The sequence below is a fragment of the Nuphar pumila genome, chromosome 3, assembly GCF_984573655.1.
Source record: "Nuphar pumila chromosome 3, dmNupPumi1.hap1.1, whole genome shotgun sequence".
In the NCBI taxonomy this organism is placed as follows: domain Eukaryota; kingdom Viridiplantae; phylum Streptophyta; class Magnoliopsida; order Nymphaeales; family Nymphaeaceae; genus Nuphar; species Nuphar pumila.
Window position 1 is genome coordinate 13,057,041 of NC_143251.1, and position 18,433 is coordinate 13,075,473.

General features: G+C 39.6%; 1 protein-coding gene across 2 annotated transcripts; it reads right to left on the reverse strand.

Annotated features, from left to right (window-relative positions):
• Positions 1-8,320: 8,320 nt before the first annotated feature.
• Positions 8,321-14,017, reverse strand: LOC149842022 (putative chloride channel-like protein CLC-g). 2 transcript variants are annotated; one of them, XM_090001251.1, is made up of 8 exons: positions 13,668-14,012; positions 12,765-12,965; positions 12,504-12,681; positions 11,329-11,591; positions 10,530-10,799; positions 10,071-10,315; positions 9,184-9,947; positions 8,466-8,779 (listed from the first exon to the last, which is right to left on the reverse strand). In XM_090001251.1, exons 1-8 carry the CDS (start codon positions 13,829-13,831, stop codon positions 8,624-8,626), a joined length of 2,241 nt encoding a protein of 746 aa, XP_089857377.1. In that variant the 5' UTR covers positions 13,832-14,012; the 3' UTR covers positions 8,466-8,623. The 2 variants fall into 2 exon arrangements, with proteins under 2 accessions (XP_089857376.1, XP_089857377.1); XM_090001250.1 differs by having other exon boundaries at positions 8,321-8,779; positions 9,184-10,315; positions 13,668-14,017.
• Between the last annotated feature and the right edge of the window lie 4,416 nt (positions 14,018-18,433).

Here is an 18,433-nt window from a genome sequence, read left to right on the forward strand (position 1 = left end):
CTCCTAGTCAAATGCAAACCTTGGAAAGAAATTTCTAGTAAAAGACGGTCAGTCAGCTAAACAACTCACAGACTTGGCAGAGTCAAGCAAGCTGGCAGCTGTGATTGTAAAACTTCGATTCCGACCACGTAGAGCTGCCCTATCCTAACCAAGGAGTCCCGGGTTTGAATCTCACTGGACCCTATCCCCCGATCTTGGTCATCCTCAAAGAAACAAGAAGCACCAACACCACGTTTTAGACATGGCCTTTTTCTTAATTCACCAAGCAAAATTCAAAGCCTTCTTTCAAAAAATGACCTTAATGTATAGCAAAAATGAAGCATTTTCAAAAAATGCCTCACAATTTATCAACTTCGTCGAATGGATAATATCATGAGATATCAATTTTTTTTTTGCTGGTTTTACCCCTCGCAGGTGATTTTTTTTTATTTTCTCACATCATGACACAAAAATAATACACAGATGGAACTCATCAACAAAATTATATTGGAGGTTGTGATATTTCAAAAAAGATTGCAAAATTTTAAACAATTTGCAAAACTCGGGACAAGTTTCGTGATCACCAGCAAAAATCATAACATTTGCAAAAATTCGATAATTGTGAAATTACGGACAAGTATCACATGAGGTATTGTAAAATTATGAAAAATTAAGACAATCTAATATTGCACAATTTCGTCCTATATAAATGACACTTTGCTTCTCAACCCCTTTTTTTCATCTAGATGCCCTATTTTCACAACATGTAGCATTCTTGTAGTCTCCAATTGGTGGTCCCCAATCCTTTTGATGATCTTTCAACAATATTCTAACAACATTCCGATGACATTCAGACGAATATTTTGATGGGCGGTGATTTTGCGAAAATCCCTAATCATCAGCGGTTCACTAGCGGTGGAAAACCTTGAATTTTGGCTCTCCTCTGATGAGTTTTTAGTAAAACGATTGATAGTGACTTTATCAGCATTCCTCAACCGAGTTTACGACTAGGTTTTCTATTGAATAGTTTTTCATTGTTGTTTTTTTGGAAAAAACTTTTTTTTTAATTGGTTGTGTGTTAGTTATGTCCCTCGATATGTTTTTGTATGCATATTATCCATTTTAATCAGTTATTTTTCAATTTTTTTGGTATATAGAATATTGTATGTTTGTTTTCTCGATTTTTGCATGTATATTATCCAGTTTACTGTTATCATTTTTTATTACGAGATGACACAAAAGTTTTTTGCATGTATATTATCGGTAAGGCCAACCAAGTTTTTTTTTGTCTTTAAATGTATATTATCCAGTTTACTGTAGTTATCATAGAAATTAAGTTTTTTTATTATGAGATGACACAACAACAACAACTACACCTTCATCCCAAAACAATTGGGGTCGGCGATATGAACCAAAAAAGAAAATTATTCTGGGTCCTCCACATGAATCTTTCTTCTCCAATCATTTCTATCCAATGCCATGTCCTCGGTGAGGTTCAAAGCATTCATATCCTTTCCTATCATCTCCATTCAAGTCTTCTTAGGCCTACCCCGACCTCTTTTAACTAATATATTTTGCCATTTCTCCATCCTTCTAACTGGAGCATCATTAGGCCTTTGCCGAATATGCCCAAACTACCGTAAACGATTTTCTCTCATCTTATTTTCAATGGATGCAACGCCTACCTTCTTACGTATCTCCTCGTTTCAAATCTTATCTTTTATTGTATTTCCACACATCCATCGAAGTATACGCATCTCAGCTACACTCATTTTTTGAATATGATGTCTCTTTGCAGCCCAGCATTCCGTACCATATAGTAAAGCGGGCCTAATTGTCGTCCTATAAAACTTTCCCTTCAACCGCAATGGCATTCTACGATCGCATAACACTCCAGTTGCACTTTTCCATTTCATCCACCCAACCTTTATCCTATGGTTTACATCTCCATCAATTTCTCCATCCTTTTGAATGATAGATCCCAAATATTTGAAATAGTCATCCACCGATATTTCTTGCTCGCCAAGCTTCACTACACTCTCATCACTACAGCGTTGCTTACTAAACCGACATTCCATATATTTTGTCTTACTTTTACTCAACGTAAAACCTCTTGCTTCCAATGTCTGTCTCCATAATTCTAACTTAGCATTAACCCCAACTCTAGACTCATCAATCAAAACAATATTATCAGCAAACAACATACACCAGGGCACATTTTCTTGAATTGTTTTCGTAAGCTCATCCATCACTATAGCAAATAGGAAAGGGCTTAATGTAGATCCTTGATGTAACCCAACTGTTATAGGAAAATTGTTTGTCACCCCTCCACAAGTCACCCCTCCACAAGTACGGACATTGGTTACTACTCCTTCGTACATATCTTTAATTATACTAATGTACTTGAGAGAAACACATTTCTTCATCATTGTCCACCATAGAACATCCCTAGGTACTCTATCGTATGCCTTCTCTAAATCAATAAAAACCATATGCAAATCTTTGTTTCTCTCTCTATATCTCTCAATAATTTGTCTAAGAAGATGTATAGCTTTCATAGTTGATCTTTCAGGCATAAAACCAAATTGATTCTCCGATATCATGACAACCTTCCTCAACCTATGCTCAATCACCCTCTCTCAAAGTTTCATAGTATGACTCATGAGTTTTATACCATGATAATTTGTGCAATCTTGTATGTCACCCTTATTCTTATATAGAGGCACCAAAGTACTCTTCCTCCACTCGTTAGGCATCTTATTTGTCTACCAAATCTTGTTAAAAAGATTTGTCAACCATTTTAAATCACTCTCACCCAAGCATTTCCAAGCCTCGATAGGTATACCATCTGGTTCAACTGCCTTTCTTGATTTCATTTTCTTTAAAGCCACTGTAATTTCTTTCTTTTGAATCTAGCGCATGAAGTCACGATTCATCTCATGAAAAGGAATGGAGAAGTCTCCAAGATCCTGAGCATGACTTCCATTAAAAAGCTTATCAAAATAATCTTTTCATCTCTCCTTAATCTCCTCATCTTTGACTAAAACCCTTTGAGTTTCATCTTTGATGCATCTAATCATACCCAGATCCCTTGATTTCCTATCTTTCATCTTTGCAAGCCTATAAATATCTTTCTCGCCCTCTTTGGTATCCAACTTGTCATAAACCTCCTTATATACCTTATCCCTTGCGTTTCGAACTACTTTCTTAGCTTCCTTCTTTGCTATCATATACTTTTCCAAATTCTCATTATCACGACTTTTACTTAGATTTCTATAACACTCTCTTTTAACCTTAATAGCTAATTTGACATCCTTGTTCCACCATGATGTATCCTTACGTAGCGGTGCACCGCCTTTAGACTCACCCAATACCTCCTTAGCCACCTTTCTCATGCAACAAGCTATCATATTCCACATTGATTCTGAATCCTCCTCAAGACACCAATCAACTTCCTTAACTACCTGTTCTACAAACATTCCTTGTTTAGCTTCTTTCAGTGCCCACCACTTAATTCTAGGGTCTATCCTATGTCTATCCCTTTTGCAACATTTTTTAATTCTAAGATCTAAAATTAAGACTCTATATTGTGTAGCTACACTTTCTCTCGGTATAACCTTACAATCGATGCAACAACCCTTATATCTCTTTTTAAGTAGGAAAAAAACTATCTGACTCGTATTAACCCCACTTTTAAATGTTACTAGGTGAGACTCCCTCTTCCTAAACCAAGTGTTGGCTAAGATCATATCATAGGACAAACCAAAATCTAAAATCCTTTCTCCACTTTCGTTTCTTTCTCCTATACCATAGCCTCCATGGATACTCTCAAATCCATCCATATTAAGGTCACCGCCGATGAAAATCTTTTCTCCATGAGATATCCCTTATACTACTCCATCTAAATCTTCCCAAAATTGACGCTTGATGGAAACATCTAAACCTACTTGAGGTGCATAAACACTAATAATATTAATAATATCCGTACCTAATATCAATTTAATAAGTAAAATCATATCACCCTTCCTACGGACCTCAACTACATTATCTATAAACTCACGACTAATAACAATCCTTACTCCATTCCTATTCCTATTTATTCCTGTATACCAAATCTTATATCCCCAAGGGTCTATCACTTTTGCCGTCTCACCTACCCATTTAGTCTCTTGTAAACATAAAATATCAATCTTTCTCCTACACATAACATCTACTAACTCTACCAACTTACCAGTTAAAGACCCTATGTTCCAAGTGGCTAACCTAATTTTCTTGTCTTGAACTATCGTCTTTACCTTCACCCGTCCAACAAAGTGAGGGAACCCTTGCCTATTTGACACCACACTCGGGCATCGGTGTCACCCGTCGCTCCTGGGCGATGACCTAGCAACCCTTGGCCATTTATCACTACCTCTGAGCCTATAGAGTACAACGCGTCACTCAGTAGGGAATGCCCTAACAAAATTCTCATATTGGTTCATATTCAAAAAGGGTGTGACTAAGTTTTTATGCTCGCTGACACTGGCCTACCGCAACCCTCCTCCTTTATTAGGGCTTGGGACCGAACATAAAGAGAAAAAAAGAGATTTACACCAAAAAAAAACCTTGGTGATGAATCATAACCAAAATTGAAATGCAGCACAATAAAAAATAGTGATCAAATCAGATAGATCCTATTTATGTGAGGAAATCATACCTGGGGGCCTCAATAGTGCTTGGAAACCGAAGATCGTGTAGGGTTCTCTGACGAACAGTCGTCGGTGTTTCCTGGAAAAAACAAACATAGAAAGAAACCACCATGCAGGAAAATGTCCCAATTGTGAGAGAAGAGGCCGAAAACCACCATGCAGGAAAAGCCCCAATTGTGAGGGAAGAGACCAGAAACCACCGTGCAGGAAAAGCTCCAATCGTGAGGGAAGAGGCCGGAAACCACCACGCAGGAAAAGCCCCAATCGTGAAGGAAGAGGCCAGAAACTCAAGTTCTTCCGTTCGATCTGGCCGTGCTACAGGAGGCTTGCTTCCACCTCATGGTCGGTGTCAGGGGCCCTATTGTGAAGTGTTGCTGAGGGAAAGACTAGGTCGCCGGCAGCACCAAAGCTCCTTGCAGAGGCTGGGTCACTGACAACACTCACTAGAGGCTGAGAGAAGGCGAGGGCTTGTGGTCGTCGGTGGTGGCCGGTGTTGGGTGGCGTGCGACAGTGGTGGCCGATGATGGGGGTGGGGCTAAGGGTTTGGGAGTGTTGAGAGAGAGAGAGAGAGAGAGAGAGAGAGAGAGAGAGAGAGAGAGAGAGAGAGAGAGAGAGAGAGAGAGACCAACAACGATGGTGGCTGATACTGGGTGGCGTGCGACGATGGTGGCCGATGCTAGGTGGCGTGCGCCGATGGTGGCCGGTGCTGGGTGGTGTGCGTTAGTGGTGGCCGGAGCTGGGTAGCAAACTTACAAAACCCTTCAGGTTTTGCCAAGTCATGATCATGCATAGCAAACATGAGTATAAATTTTCTCTCCACAGATCATCACAAAGAAGAAAAATAACACTGTGCATAATCAACCTAACAGGCAAAATAATCTTGAAGGACATGTAGCATTCGACGATTACACGGTGTTTCATAAGACATATCTTGACACACACAATAGACTTGTCACTCTGATAGAGAGGGATCCTGCTCTTACACAAAAAATCTGATTGTCAAATCTTTTCCACAAAAAATATAGCTTCAACGATCTACAACATAGAAATCTGTGCTTATCCAAGTAGACGTATGCAGTTCCAACTAATGAGCTGTTAAAATTTTCAGACTGGCCCATAAAGTGGTGCTGAATCTGCAAAAAAAGTTGATAATAGTACAACCAAATATTTGCCTCCCATCACATAAGCATCGAAAGAAGGGGAGGGAGAGTCATTGGTGAAGCAGTTTAAGCCATTGGCTTATGATGAGGTTGTTGCCAACTTCGATACCTTGACTTGAAAAAAATGGAGACATGACCACTTTTAGTGGTAGTGGCGAGATGAAGATAGAGGTTGTTATTTAGGATATCTTTGAATTGAAGGAGAGTAATCACCTAGATGTGGAGGAGAGTGAGGTTAGGGTTGGGGAAATTATGGAGGGTCCTCAGACAGAAGATGTGATTATGGACCCAAAGGTAGAGCCGAGTGAGGACATGTAGGCAGAGCAGAGTGAGGGCTTGAAAGCAAAGGAGAGCAATGTGATACTGCATAGTGCACGGGAGGTTCCTCATCCCCCTCCTTCGATGAGAGTGCATGTTTCAAGTAGGAGGTCGCAACAATAAATAATATTCAGTGTCGAGGGACGTATACTTTTTTGTATTTATTTTGTATATAACTACCACTTGATGTTTGTAAGCATTGAGGAACCACTTGGTATTTTTGTGCGTGTGTAAGCTTAATTCATGAACATAAAAGGTTTAAAACATCTTCGAGTTTCAAAAACAAAAACAAAAAAGTATTTGTGTGTGTGTGTATATATATATATATGTACAACAATGTATTTATTTGTGTGTTTATGTACTTGCATTTCAATCAATAAAAATGTTACAACTACTGAATATGTGCATGTGTAATTGCAGCCGCATCAGCCTGCATTAACCTGCATGCATCAATTCTTCTGGCACAAAGTATACTCGTGGTTTCTAGCAGTAACAGAGTCCCATAAGGATTTGTCGAATCAAATATATTTTCAAAAAAAAATTGAAGAATGCCCTATGGAACATCAGCCATAGTCTCGTAGATTTTATTGTGCAGTTTTGAAGTATGTCTTCAAACACATTCATTTTCAGAGACGTTGATATGACAATTGCATTAGAGGATATGACACGAATAGCCGGATTGAATTGCCATAGAATGCCAGTGACTCGATGTCATTGGGAGTAATTTAAAGATTTGGTTCATGTCCCCATAGATGTGGATGATGCTAGGGTCAAGTTTTCATGGTTGAGAAACCACTATGACCCCACATTGATAAAGAGTTCTGGTGATAAGCTTGTGCCAACTTTTAGAGGGAAGGGCGGAAAGAATCCATAGAACATCAGAGCATTCTTGTTATACTTTTTTTGTGCATGCTTATTCATCGACTCGTGTGGGAAGATGATTCATGGATTATACTTAGAATTATTGCAACTATTGACTTTCACTAATGAATATGCATGGGGAGTTGTCGTTCTTGCACATATGTATGCATGTTTGTCTGAGTGCAAGACTATCAGAAAAAATATTACAGGTGTTTTGGTTTTGTTAGAGGTATTCATTCTTTCATGTTTCATGCAAAAATCTCTAAAAAGCATAAACCCTAAACAGTGAAACATACATAATAAGTCCACGACAACAACCAAACAAAAAGAAGAAGAAACTATATTGTAAAGAAAAAGAACAAAATAATAGATATTACCTGCAAAAATCTCTAAAGATCATAAACCTTAAACAGTAAATCCGGTGACAAATATTACATGTTTACGTAGGCTAACATTCACAACAGTGAAACATACATAGTAAGTCCACAACAACAACCAAACAAACAAAAAGAAAAATAAAATATGTTGTAAATAGAAAGAAAAACAACAAAACAATAGATACATAGTATGAAACTCACCTTAATAGTTAATCGAAGAAGTGAAAGAGAAGGATACTTCAACCTTGCACGAGGTGGAGTGAACAACTTTCACAGGAATAGCCAGAAGGGTTGGGGTTCTAGAGATAGGAAGATTGGAGTTATCGTTCTTTATGGATATAAATGAAAAAAAAAACTAAACTCGCATTTATATGAGACAAAATTTTGCAAGAAAAAATAATTTTGCAATACAGGTGCGATTTGAATAAGAAATTTCACAATATCAGACTTTCATAATTTTTCATAATTTCACAATACTTCATGCGATATTTGTTTACAATTTCATAATTATCAAAAATTCACAAATTTTATGATTTTTGCTAGTGATTGCGTGAAATTCACAAATTGTTTGGAATTTTGCAATTTTTTTTAATATTGTAACCTCTAATATGATTTTGTTGACGAGTTTCGTTCGTGTATTATTTTAGTGTCATGACGTGCAAAAATTAAAAATGTGTACATGTAAGGGGTAAAACCGGTAAAAAATTTTGAAAACCTAAGATATTGTTCATTTTTAAGAATTTAATAAATTGTGAGGCATTTTAAAAAACACGTCAGTTTTGTGGTACAGTACACCAAGCCCTCCTGTCATTTTCAACTCCCCTTACTGCAAAACATTTCAGTTGCACACTTGCTAGGTAGGTCAGGTTACTTTCACACATGACACACCCTTTTCTATTCAAGATTGAACTGCATCTCTCTCTCTCTCTCGACAGTGTTTCAAGCAACATAGGATCACTTCGGATTAGTACATAGCAACAACATTACACCTCGTACTTTCCCTCATTCAGAACAAATTTCATACAAAAAAAAATGTCAAAGCATGCAAAGACATCAAAACACAAATTGTTGGCCCAGCCTGAAATACATGATAACGGAGAGCCATCGTCTTCAAGGCAACTTTGGCGCGTCGCAAGCTCAGAGATGATTTCTGCCTCTTTGAATTCCTGTTGCAAATTGAACTAAATTTGTTGCTTTGTGAAGCTCATCAGAAAACTTTAACATGGTCTAATACGAGGAGTTAGGCCTGGGGCTCAATTGGATTAAACCATTTAATCAAAGAAGGATGATGAAACCGCAGATACTTCCCCTTGCACCTTTTCAGATATGGATATAGACCTAGGATGTGCTCAGGAATAAAATCATGTCTGGTCAGTATACCCAAAACAGGAGCCCCCTGCAATGAGTACAAATCAAGAATAATGCAATTAAAGGCAAGATTTCAGAAACCAGATGCAACCTTAAGAGTTCATGATTGATAATTGGAGTAAACAGCATAGTAACAACAGTAGAGGCACGACCCAAGGGGTTTGGCTTAGTGGGATAGGGATTAGACCATTTGACCGAACAGTCTAGGTTCAAATCTCATGGGTGTCACCTGCGTAAGCCCAAGTTTGGCGACTCCCTGGAGTAGAGGGGTAAGCCCCTGGGAGTTTTATGCCGACATGGACATAGACCGTTAGTACGGCAGGCTGAGCCAGCACCGCTAGGTCTCTGAGCTTGGGGCGGTTTCTCCAACTACAAATAAAAAAAAAAAGAAAACAGTAGCGGCAGAAAACCTCGGCAGGAAGAGTATCTTACTCCACATGACTTTGGCACAACCAACATATGCCGCAGACCGAGCTGCCTGAACAGTACGAGTGCCTTCGCCAGTGACATTGTCTCAACAACTGTGTAAGGCGACGCATTTGTGAAGGGGTGCAAATCAATGTACATTTCCAATTCTTCCACTGTCAATTCTATATCTTCGATGTCGTCAACTCTACCGGAACCAGGCTTTGCAAAATCATCACAGGAGACCTTCTGAGGAGCATTCTCATGTGTAAGGAGGGTGCATGTCCCTGAGAAAACTTTCTTCTTCAGCAACACAAGGAGATGCGCCCGGAGGACCAGGCCAAATAATTCTGGTGAATCTGAAAATGGAGGATGATCAATCACAGGGAACCCATTGTGCTTTGTTGTTTTGAGTATATGCACTATCTGACTTACTCTCTCTACTCCATTTAAGGTCCACAGAGGGCCAATGATAACATCACTTACAGTCAGTTGCCACATGTAAGGCTCCGGGTCGGCCCCAAGATATGGAAGCCCCTTCATTCTCACAATCTGATCAAAGATTTTGCCGTTGAAGGCGTCGGCCACTGTTTTAGATATGAGCAGAACCAGCATGACCAGTGGAAGCATCTTCATATCATTAGTGAGTTCTACGACGATCACGCACAAAGAAACCGTTGCTCTCATTGAACCTCCCAGGAAAGATGCAGCTCCAAGTATCGCAAAGAGTCCGTGGTCAAGTGTAGTGGCTGTTCCCATCACCATCCCAACAAAGCGCCCATATGTAGCTCCTGCCAAGATAATGGGTATAAACAGGCCAGATGGAAGTACTGCACCACTGGCCAAGATTCCAAGAATGTAGGTCACAAAAAAGAACAGAAGGATTGATGAAGAGTGGAACTCATTATCTGTACCAGATCTGAAAAGGTTCCTTATAGCATCATCATTGGTGTTGAAAAATAGGCTGGCAAGATCATTGTAGTAACCATCCGGGCACTGAAATTTCTGGAAATTCCCAGATGTGTTTTGTGTATGGCATGATTCCTTAGTATCAGTTGGGCAAACAGTGCACCGGGCTAACCATGGTAAACCAAACAGGCAACATGAAGTGCAGACAGAAAGTGCACAAGAAAGGAGCACTTTGTATGCAACATTTTTCCTGCAAAAAGAAACATAGATTCTCAAGGAAAGCTTGTGGATTACATGTATTGGCATGTAAGTGAAAAAAGTTACTTGAGCACAAAATGAGCATAAATTATTTTTCCCGTTCACTAAATTTTTCTCATAAGAAACCAAGCTTTAACAAATTAATGTTCAAAAATAAAATTATGAAAGATTAATTTTTAACAAGTGATGTTCAGAAGGAACCTTACTTATTAAGGAGACTGTAAAATCTAAGAACCTTGTCCAGGAGATAATTATAGACGCTTCCCAGAACCCCTCCAATAACTCCAAGAAGTATCACGGGAGGCAGATCAATTAGGTGATATTCAGTATCCACTGAAGTCACATCAAACATGATCAAACCACCTTCCCCAAACAAGCCACACTTGCCAGTATTGCAGACTTGAACTAGCGCACCAAGGACAACAGCAACTATTGCTGTTGTGAAAAATGTTCTCCAAAGGAGGGAACTCCGCCGCCTGGAAAACAAACAGAAAACATCAGCACATCCACCAAAGAGAAAAAGATAGTGACATACATCAAACACCATCTGTTTCCGAGTCATGTTTTGGGAACTAGCAAATTTGCCTATGAATGACCCAACTCAGTGAACTTAAACAACTTTAACTGAGTAATAGCATTTGCAGAAGATTTGTGGAAAGGATTACATGGCTCAACCTGTTAACACTTGTTAGAAAGATCTGTTATTATCTGCAAAGATGATGGTCTCACCTGTGAACAATAAATGATTTGTGAATAACGATTCAATGGGCTCTGCTTGGATTTCAGGTTAATGCATGTTACGAGTATGGTTTGCTAAACCAGGCAAAAAAAGAAGGCATTCCTCCAGCATGAAACGGTTTAGTCATCTTTATCTACCATTATCATGATCTATAAGCATAATTTGCAGAAAAATGAACTTAACCGTTTTCAAGTTGCAACATATTCTCATAATAGCAAAATGAAATCCAGATCTTTACTAAAAGCCAAAACCAACAAGTTCAGTACCAAGATGATAATTCCTCAAGGGCGAATAGGAGACCTCCAACAGGTGCTCGGAATGCAGCAGCAATTCCAGAAGCAGAGCCGCATGTTACAAAATCCCGCCTATCTCTATCATTTTTGAACTGACGTATCCACCTGCACGTTAAGCCGTATTTCTTGGATCCTCCTTGTCCCAAGAGTGCTGCAATGCAGGCACCAGTATGCACCAATGGACCAGCCATACCCACATAGAGTGAAGATGACACAGCACCAATAGTCCCAACTATCTGCAATCAACAGTGAACAGGGGACCAAAGAGTTTGCATACGCCTGGACTTTTAACGTTTATGCTTATACAAAATAAAAGCACATTATTACATTTACTTTACCCACATCATGGTGATCAGATTGCAAAAAGCATAAGGCAGATTGATTAGTGAGAAACATAATTTTAACCGAGAAATCCAAACATAGCTTCCATATAAAACAACCAATATCATCCAACAACAGGAAAATTGACTCCATTCCATTTTGCACCAAAGTCACAACATGAAAAAAAAAGATGGTTGACTTGAAAGTCATTGACAATAAATGCTACTACTTGAATGATTTGAGCGGAAGTTAAAACATTTTAACATCGTGAAAACTGATGCTATCATAATGAAGTTACGAGCCATTCACAAAATGGAAAATCCTTCATGAAACTAGTTAGAGCAAGGCATATTAACTAATAGAATTCAATACCAACGGGGGCTCCGCTTGTCTGGTAGGAGCAGCTGGTGCACGCCACCTTGTGTTGGGACGTTGCAGGTTCAAAACCCAATGGTATAGTTGTATAACTGGCAGGGGTCTGCCTAGCCCCAGCTTGCCTTTAAAAAAAAAATTAATCGAATTCAAAAATCCAATTAAATAGGAAAAAAAAGAGGTCATATGCGTATAGGAAATGCTCCTAGATATTTTGTTATCATAATCATTATGGCATCATAGGGTGATCAAGCGAGTCCTAAAATAACCTTCATAATGTTGCAGAAATAAATCCATACTCCACTTTATATGGAGGCAGACACTTGAAATCCTTTCACTCATAAACAGGAGAAAAAATTCACTAGATTCAATTTGTTCCGCAAGCAACAACTTATCAGAAAACAGAACAGAGGCGGCAAAAGGACATTAGTAAATTGATTTTGTTCCAAGCTTACTTTCACAAGCAGAGTGCGCAGAGAAAAGATTCCTGGTGCGTCCACACCATTGAGATAAGCCTTGACTTCTGGTATACCAGATCCTGATGCTGTTGGAGCAATGTATGCTGTTATGATTGACGAGAACAGAACCAGAACAAAGTTGGTCCCAGCAAACACTCCGAAAGCGAGATAATACCTGCAGCCAGCATAATGAACTCTTATTAATGAAAAGGCAACTAGAAAGGCTTTATTTCCATTGATGCAACAGAATATACTAACCGCTTTCGATACATCATTAAAGAAGTAAAATAAAACTTGATCCCGGAAATGTTCTCAATAGCTAGGTTATTGAAGAACCCGACAAGGCCCGTAGTAATGCCGATCAGAAAGCAAATGGTCCACTTGAGAACAACATACTGATATATTTGAACTCGCTCCCGGCAACGCCAGTCGTGCTTGAAGAAGTCATTCTCAATGATCCTGTAAAGCATATCGCCGCATAAAATATTGAATGCCAAAAACAGAGAAAAAATGCTTCCTTTTCTAGATTCGATTGCTTTGACAGAGGAAAAATATCAATTTAGATATTATTAGCATCAATCACGATTAAAAGTAACTATCTCAGCAAATGCTCTCTGTATCCACGATAAAACAAGTAAAAAAAAATCCCAAACAGAGGATTAAAAAGAGTAAAATTAAGGTGAAAATGCAGAAAATTAAACCCAAAATTAGAAGAAAAAAATCCCAAACAGAGATCACAGAATCACAAAACGCAGAAATTTCTAAGAGAGCACAGATCAGGGAAGAAGAACGCTAGAAATAGAATCTCCACTAATTCAAGTTAAATTCATTCAGAGAAAAGCCTGATGATACTGATTTTTTTTTTATTTTTAAGGTCTTAAAAAAGATAAAAATTCGCAATAAGCAAACCTTCAGATCGATCTACTTAATTTTCTAGCTAAACAAAAAACAACGCTAAATTCACCAATGCTTCAACAAATTCAAGGTCGGCTAAGGCAAGATAACATGAAAAGCGCATCGATTCTCGAGAGCCGAGGCAGAATTCGGCTGGAAGTAACGAGATCGCGGGAAATTCGAAGAAAAGAAGGAAACATAAAGCCTCAATCTCTCGATATAGAAAAAGATCGAATCTTTATCTAGTTTGAGAGAGAGAGCACTCACTCGTAATCCAAGCTCTGGATCGGGCAGACGTTGGCACCGATGAGGGCGACCTGAGAGGTCGTGTTCGTGCCAGACGGCGGCCGTCGGAGCGTCAGCCGGTGCCGCTCAAGCAAGGGCTCACTGATGATTGCTCCGTCGGAATCTTCCTCTCCGTCGGTAGCCATTACTCTCTCTCTCTCCTACCTAACCACGACTCTCCGGAGAGTGCGCTCCCGGAGGATCGCTGCAACCAGAGAGGGAGAAAGAGAAAGAGACGTCTGTCTTCGGTGAGATGGACGAGAAGAAGAAGAAGCGAGGAGCGAAACGTCTACATTCCCTTTGCCGTTGCTTCGACGCAGTGAGAGTGATTCAAACTTCCCAACGGCGGAATTGTACTTACGTCCACCACTACGCGGGGCTTCTGCATTAACCTGATGAATCTGGACGGCTAAGATTGACTGTAGGACGGAACCCCCTCATATGTCAAATGATGGGATTCGTACTCGTTCACGCTCTCTCCTAACCGTCTTCTGCGGGACCTTAGCGCTGATACGGGCTGGATCATGTAGATCCGAATACTAGTCCAAATATGTCTGGATCTGAAAAGGTCCAATCACTACCCGTCTGAATGTACATTCGGATCTTATCCATGAATAACACATTGAGTGGGATCGGTGCTCTAACAAATCCAATTCATTTGCGAACCAGATTCTAGAAGATCAGAGTATGGATCGTTGCATTAAACCAGATCAGTGGATAAGTCAATTTGAATGGGTAGGTTGACAGCAGTCGTATCGTTCATTTATACAGCTTTTGGACCGGTAGCAACATTGAACCAACAAAACTCGTGTGTTGACTGGCAGCTGAAAAGTACGAAGGTCCAAGGGATAAAATAATGGGACATGTCAGACATTCGTCACATTAGATCCGAGTACTCCAGCTCTGGATTCCTTAAGAGAATCCTGATCCAACTTGAAGGATCCAATCAAAAATGGGTTCGAGACACGGATCCTGGATTAGAGAGAGAGAGAGAGCATCATGTTCAAACTAAATATGAGAGCGACCCATCTGATCCAAATATAAATCCATCTATGATGAACTTGATCCCGAAATCCACATCTGGCTGTATGATCCAACAACTATTCTCCCGCATCCTGTAGTAAGAATAGTAGTTATATATGAACTACTAGCGGGGGGCTCCGCTTGTTGTAAGTTCGAATCCGGGGTCTGCCTAATAAAAAAAATTAGTATTTGTGAACTCTGGCTGGATCAGGTGGTATGTCAAAATCATGGTTTTTAAGGAGTCCGGATCGGGTGCAATCACATGGCACAAAATTTGTGCATTAGGCACTTGATCGCCCTCCATGAGGCTTGACAGGCCTGTCCCAAGATGGAGGGTGATCAGGTGCTTAGTGCACAAATATTTGTGCAATCATATTGCACCTGATCTTTTCAGGTTTTTAAGGGCATTGTGTGCAAGGTTGTTAAATGCGATGAGGCGAAGCGAGGCGTTGAGCCTGCGCTTCGCCTCTGGTACTGAGGCGTACGCCTCTCACAACTGGCATGGAAGTGAAGCGGTGGGAGGGGAGGCAGGGAACGGCGGAGGAGCAGTTGGCCGGCACGTGGCGGTGGATCCACCGGCACTTGGGGTTAGCACAGCCGGCGAATCAGGTGGAGGAGGAAGACTTGGGGATGAAGGAGGGGATTCTGGAGGTTGATGAGGGGCAATTTGCACATCACAGCACGCCTCAGTACCTTGAGTGTGCGCCTCGCTCTGAGGCGTACGCTTCAGGTACTGAGGCCTACGCCTCTCACAACACTGGTTGTGTGGACCAATGCTCATGAGGGGCCCACGCCTTTGTGAGGCCCATGCTCCTTTGGTTTTTTATTGTGGTTGGCACAAAAGGGAACGACCTCTATGAGATTGCCTATGAAAGGTGAATTCAGTTCTGCTCGACATCCCCAATCTTAAATCTTATGATTAAAGTTGTTTTGATCAAATCAGACCCTATAGATGGATTTGACATGGTCGATTTATATGAATTAACCCAGAGTTGCAATGCAACACGATCAGATGAGGATTGGATCATATTTTTTTCAACGGAAAATATGATTTTTTAAATGACAAAATTTTGTGTTTTGTCAACAGTTGATTTTTGAATGGCCAAAAAGTATGTTGATCTTCGATCACATTTGGGGAGTCCCATTTGATCAAAACAACATGCATCAATGAAATCCCAAAGAGGGGTACGAAGATAAGGATGAACATAGGGGAGGAGTGGCACCGATTTGATGTAAGGCAATTTACTCCTTTCTTTTACCATTTATCTTTTTTGTTTTTGGGGCTAAATCTATTTACATTTTTTTTTTATGTTTTGGTTAAGTTACCTATTACTTTGCCATTTCAAAAAAAAAGAAGAGCGGCTCTAATGGTATTCTTTGCCTATTGTTAGATGATGAGCAAAAAACCAAAAAAGAGTGGAATACCCTCCACATTGAAGGTAATTACTTTTCATATTTTAATAAAGTATTGTCTTTAACTGATTTCAGGTATTTTTTATCTGAATACTTGTTTGATCACATTATATTGTATTTTATGTTCTTGTATATGTAGGAGTTGGACAAATAAATTAAAAAATGGATAAATAACTTTTTATCTTTCTTCTTTATATATTTGGAATGAATATATTATCATTTTATTTATTCTTATTATTATTAATATAACTTTTGCAGAATAACTACTCTATTTTATTAGTTGTAGATTTTTTTTATGCTTGCACTTCTTTCATTTTTTTTTAAATGCCTCAATAAGCTTCATGCCTTTAAAAAACTTGATCAAAACACAATTTTTTTGTGCATTGAATATAAAAATAAAAAATATTATTTTACCCGTATCGTCCGGGTCTGGTTCATGCAATCCTAATAGGATCCGGGTATGGATATTCAGAGCAATCAAGTAATTGTCAGTTGTCCACAAAGAATGTGTTGATGTGAGTTTGACTTACACCATTGATTAACCAAGATGTCCCTTTCTTGCCTCCAATTTCAATATTTTTGTTTTCCATATCTGTCAATATCAAGCAAAGAAGAAAAGCAACTGGGATCCACTATGCTTGTGATTGGCTGAGAACACATAGGAGATGAGTTAAGAGATTAGTGGATCCCTATTTGAAGAAATAAGGACCGGACTCCTCTCTTTAAGTGTACATAGCCAATCACATGGAAACATTCTGAGTTGTTATTTTCTTGGGTCACAGAAAAAACATCATATTTGCTAATGAAAAAATAAAGAGAATTTAAGTTTAACTGCCTAATCTATGATAAAATTTTGTGTAACTGTCCCAGCTTCAAAACTTTTTGAATAGGCGCTCGTGTTTTCAGCATATTGCTCATACGGTCGTTAGTATCACTTTTATTGATAAAGTTACTGATTTAACCTTAACCGTACCACAACTACAAAGAGTTGCATTCAGTCCTTTAAAAAGGAGAATGGTTAAAGTATCATTTTAAACAGTCAGCTGGACTTGATTAGGGATGGCAGTGGACCAAGGTGAGGGCTAGGTACAAGGTCTCCACCACTGCCCCGTCTCAAAATCCTGTCTTCCATCCCCATTTCATGTTCTCCATCTCCGGTCCAAATGGGGTGAGGCAGGGCTCCGTTTCCCCTCGGTCTACTGTCATCCCTAAAGAATGATTGATGATGGAGCGGGGTGGGGCGGGGCAATGTGGGGATCAAGACGAGGATGGGGTGAGGTGGAAGAAAGCGTAAGTCCATCCCTGCACGGGTTTTGATTTTGACTTTCATCCCTGTTTCATGTCCTCTATATTGATCGAAACGGGACAAGGCGAGGCAAGGTGGAGCTCCGTTTTCCCTCGGTCCACTGCCATCCTTAAAGAAGGATTGGGGATGGGGTGAGGCAAGGTGGGGATCGAGATGGGGATGGGGTGGGGCAAGGAGGGGATCGAGACGGGGATGGGGCAGGGCGAAAGAAAGTGTAAGTCCATCTTTGCCTCCATCCCTACACAGATTTTGATTTTAACCTTCATCCCCGCACGCCTTCATCCCCATTTCGTGTCCTCATCGTGGGTCCACTGCCATCCCCAAATTATTTAGCCTTAATTATGATACATTCATTGAAAAAAAATGATTAAAGTGTCATTTCAATAAATCAATAGGAGTCAAATGATAAAAAAAAAAATAACTTAACGGTGTCACATAAGCAATATGCCAAAAACTCAGTCACTTATTAGAAAAGTTTTGAAACACAGAAGGTTAAACATAGTTTTGTCATAGGTTAGGCTGTTAAATGTAAAATTTACAAAAAATAAAATCAAATGAGTAGTTGATCTATTCCAACCCTTTCCACATGTTAGGTTTTCTTCTCAAACTTTTCTTGAGCTCATTTCTAACCAATGTCTCTATCACACCTGTTGTCATGATCATGAATCTATACACAAGAATTCATGAATGATTGGACTTAACTCCACTATTAACATGTCCATTAAACTTTATAACCCATATATTATAGATTACATGCAACCCATAAAACTCATTGAATTATCTTAATGAGTTCACCCTCCTTTATAGCTCTTGGGATTTTGGATCCAAATCCAAGATCCAACAAAAACCACTCATTTTGGTTTTGGATGTTCATTACAAGCCAAAAGGTAAAACACGTGTGTCACCTGAGTGGTAGCGAGCATAAGGAGAAGGTGCAGATCCCTTCATCTCAGGTTCGACTCCCATTGGATGTACATGTGCCTTCACTGGTGAGTTCCGTAAGGGC

Excerpts from the sequence above, each read along its gene's own strand:
- LOC149842022 (XM_090001250.1), bottom strand. The coding sequence starts at position 13,831 with ATGGCTACCGACGGAGAGGAAGATTCCGACGGAGCAATCATCAGTGAG. Across the intron at positions 12,682-12,764 it reads TTAATGATGTATCGAAAGCG|GTATTATCTCGCTTTCGGAG; the intron begins GTTAGTATATTC and ends TGCTGGCTGCAG. Across the intron at positions 10,316-10,529 it reads TTTTACAGTCTCCTTAATAA|GAAAAATGTTGCATACAAAG; the intron begins GTAAGGTTCCTT and ends TTCTTTTTGCAG.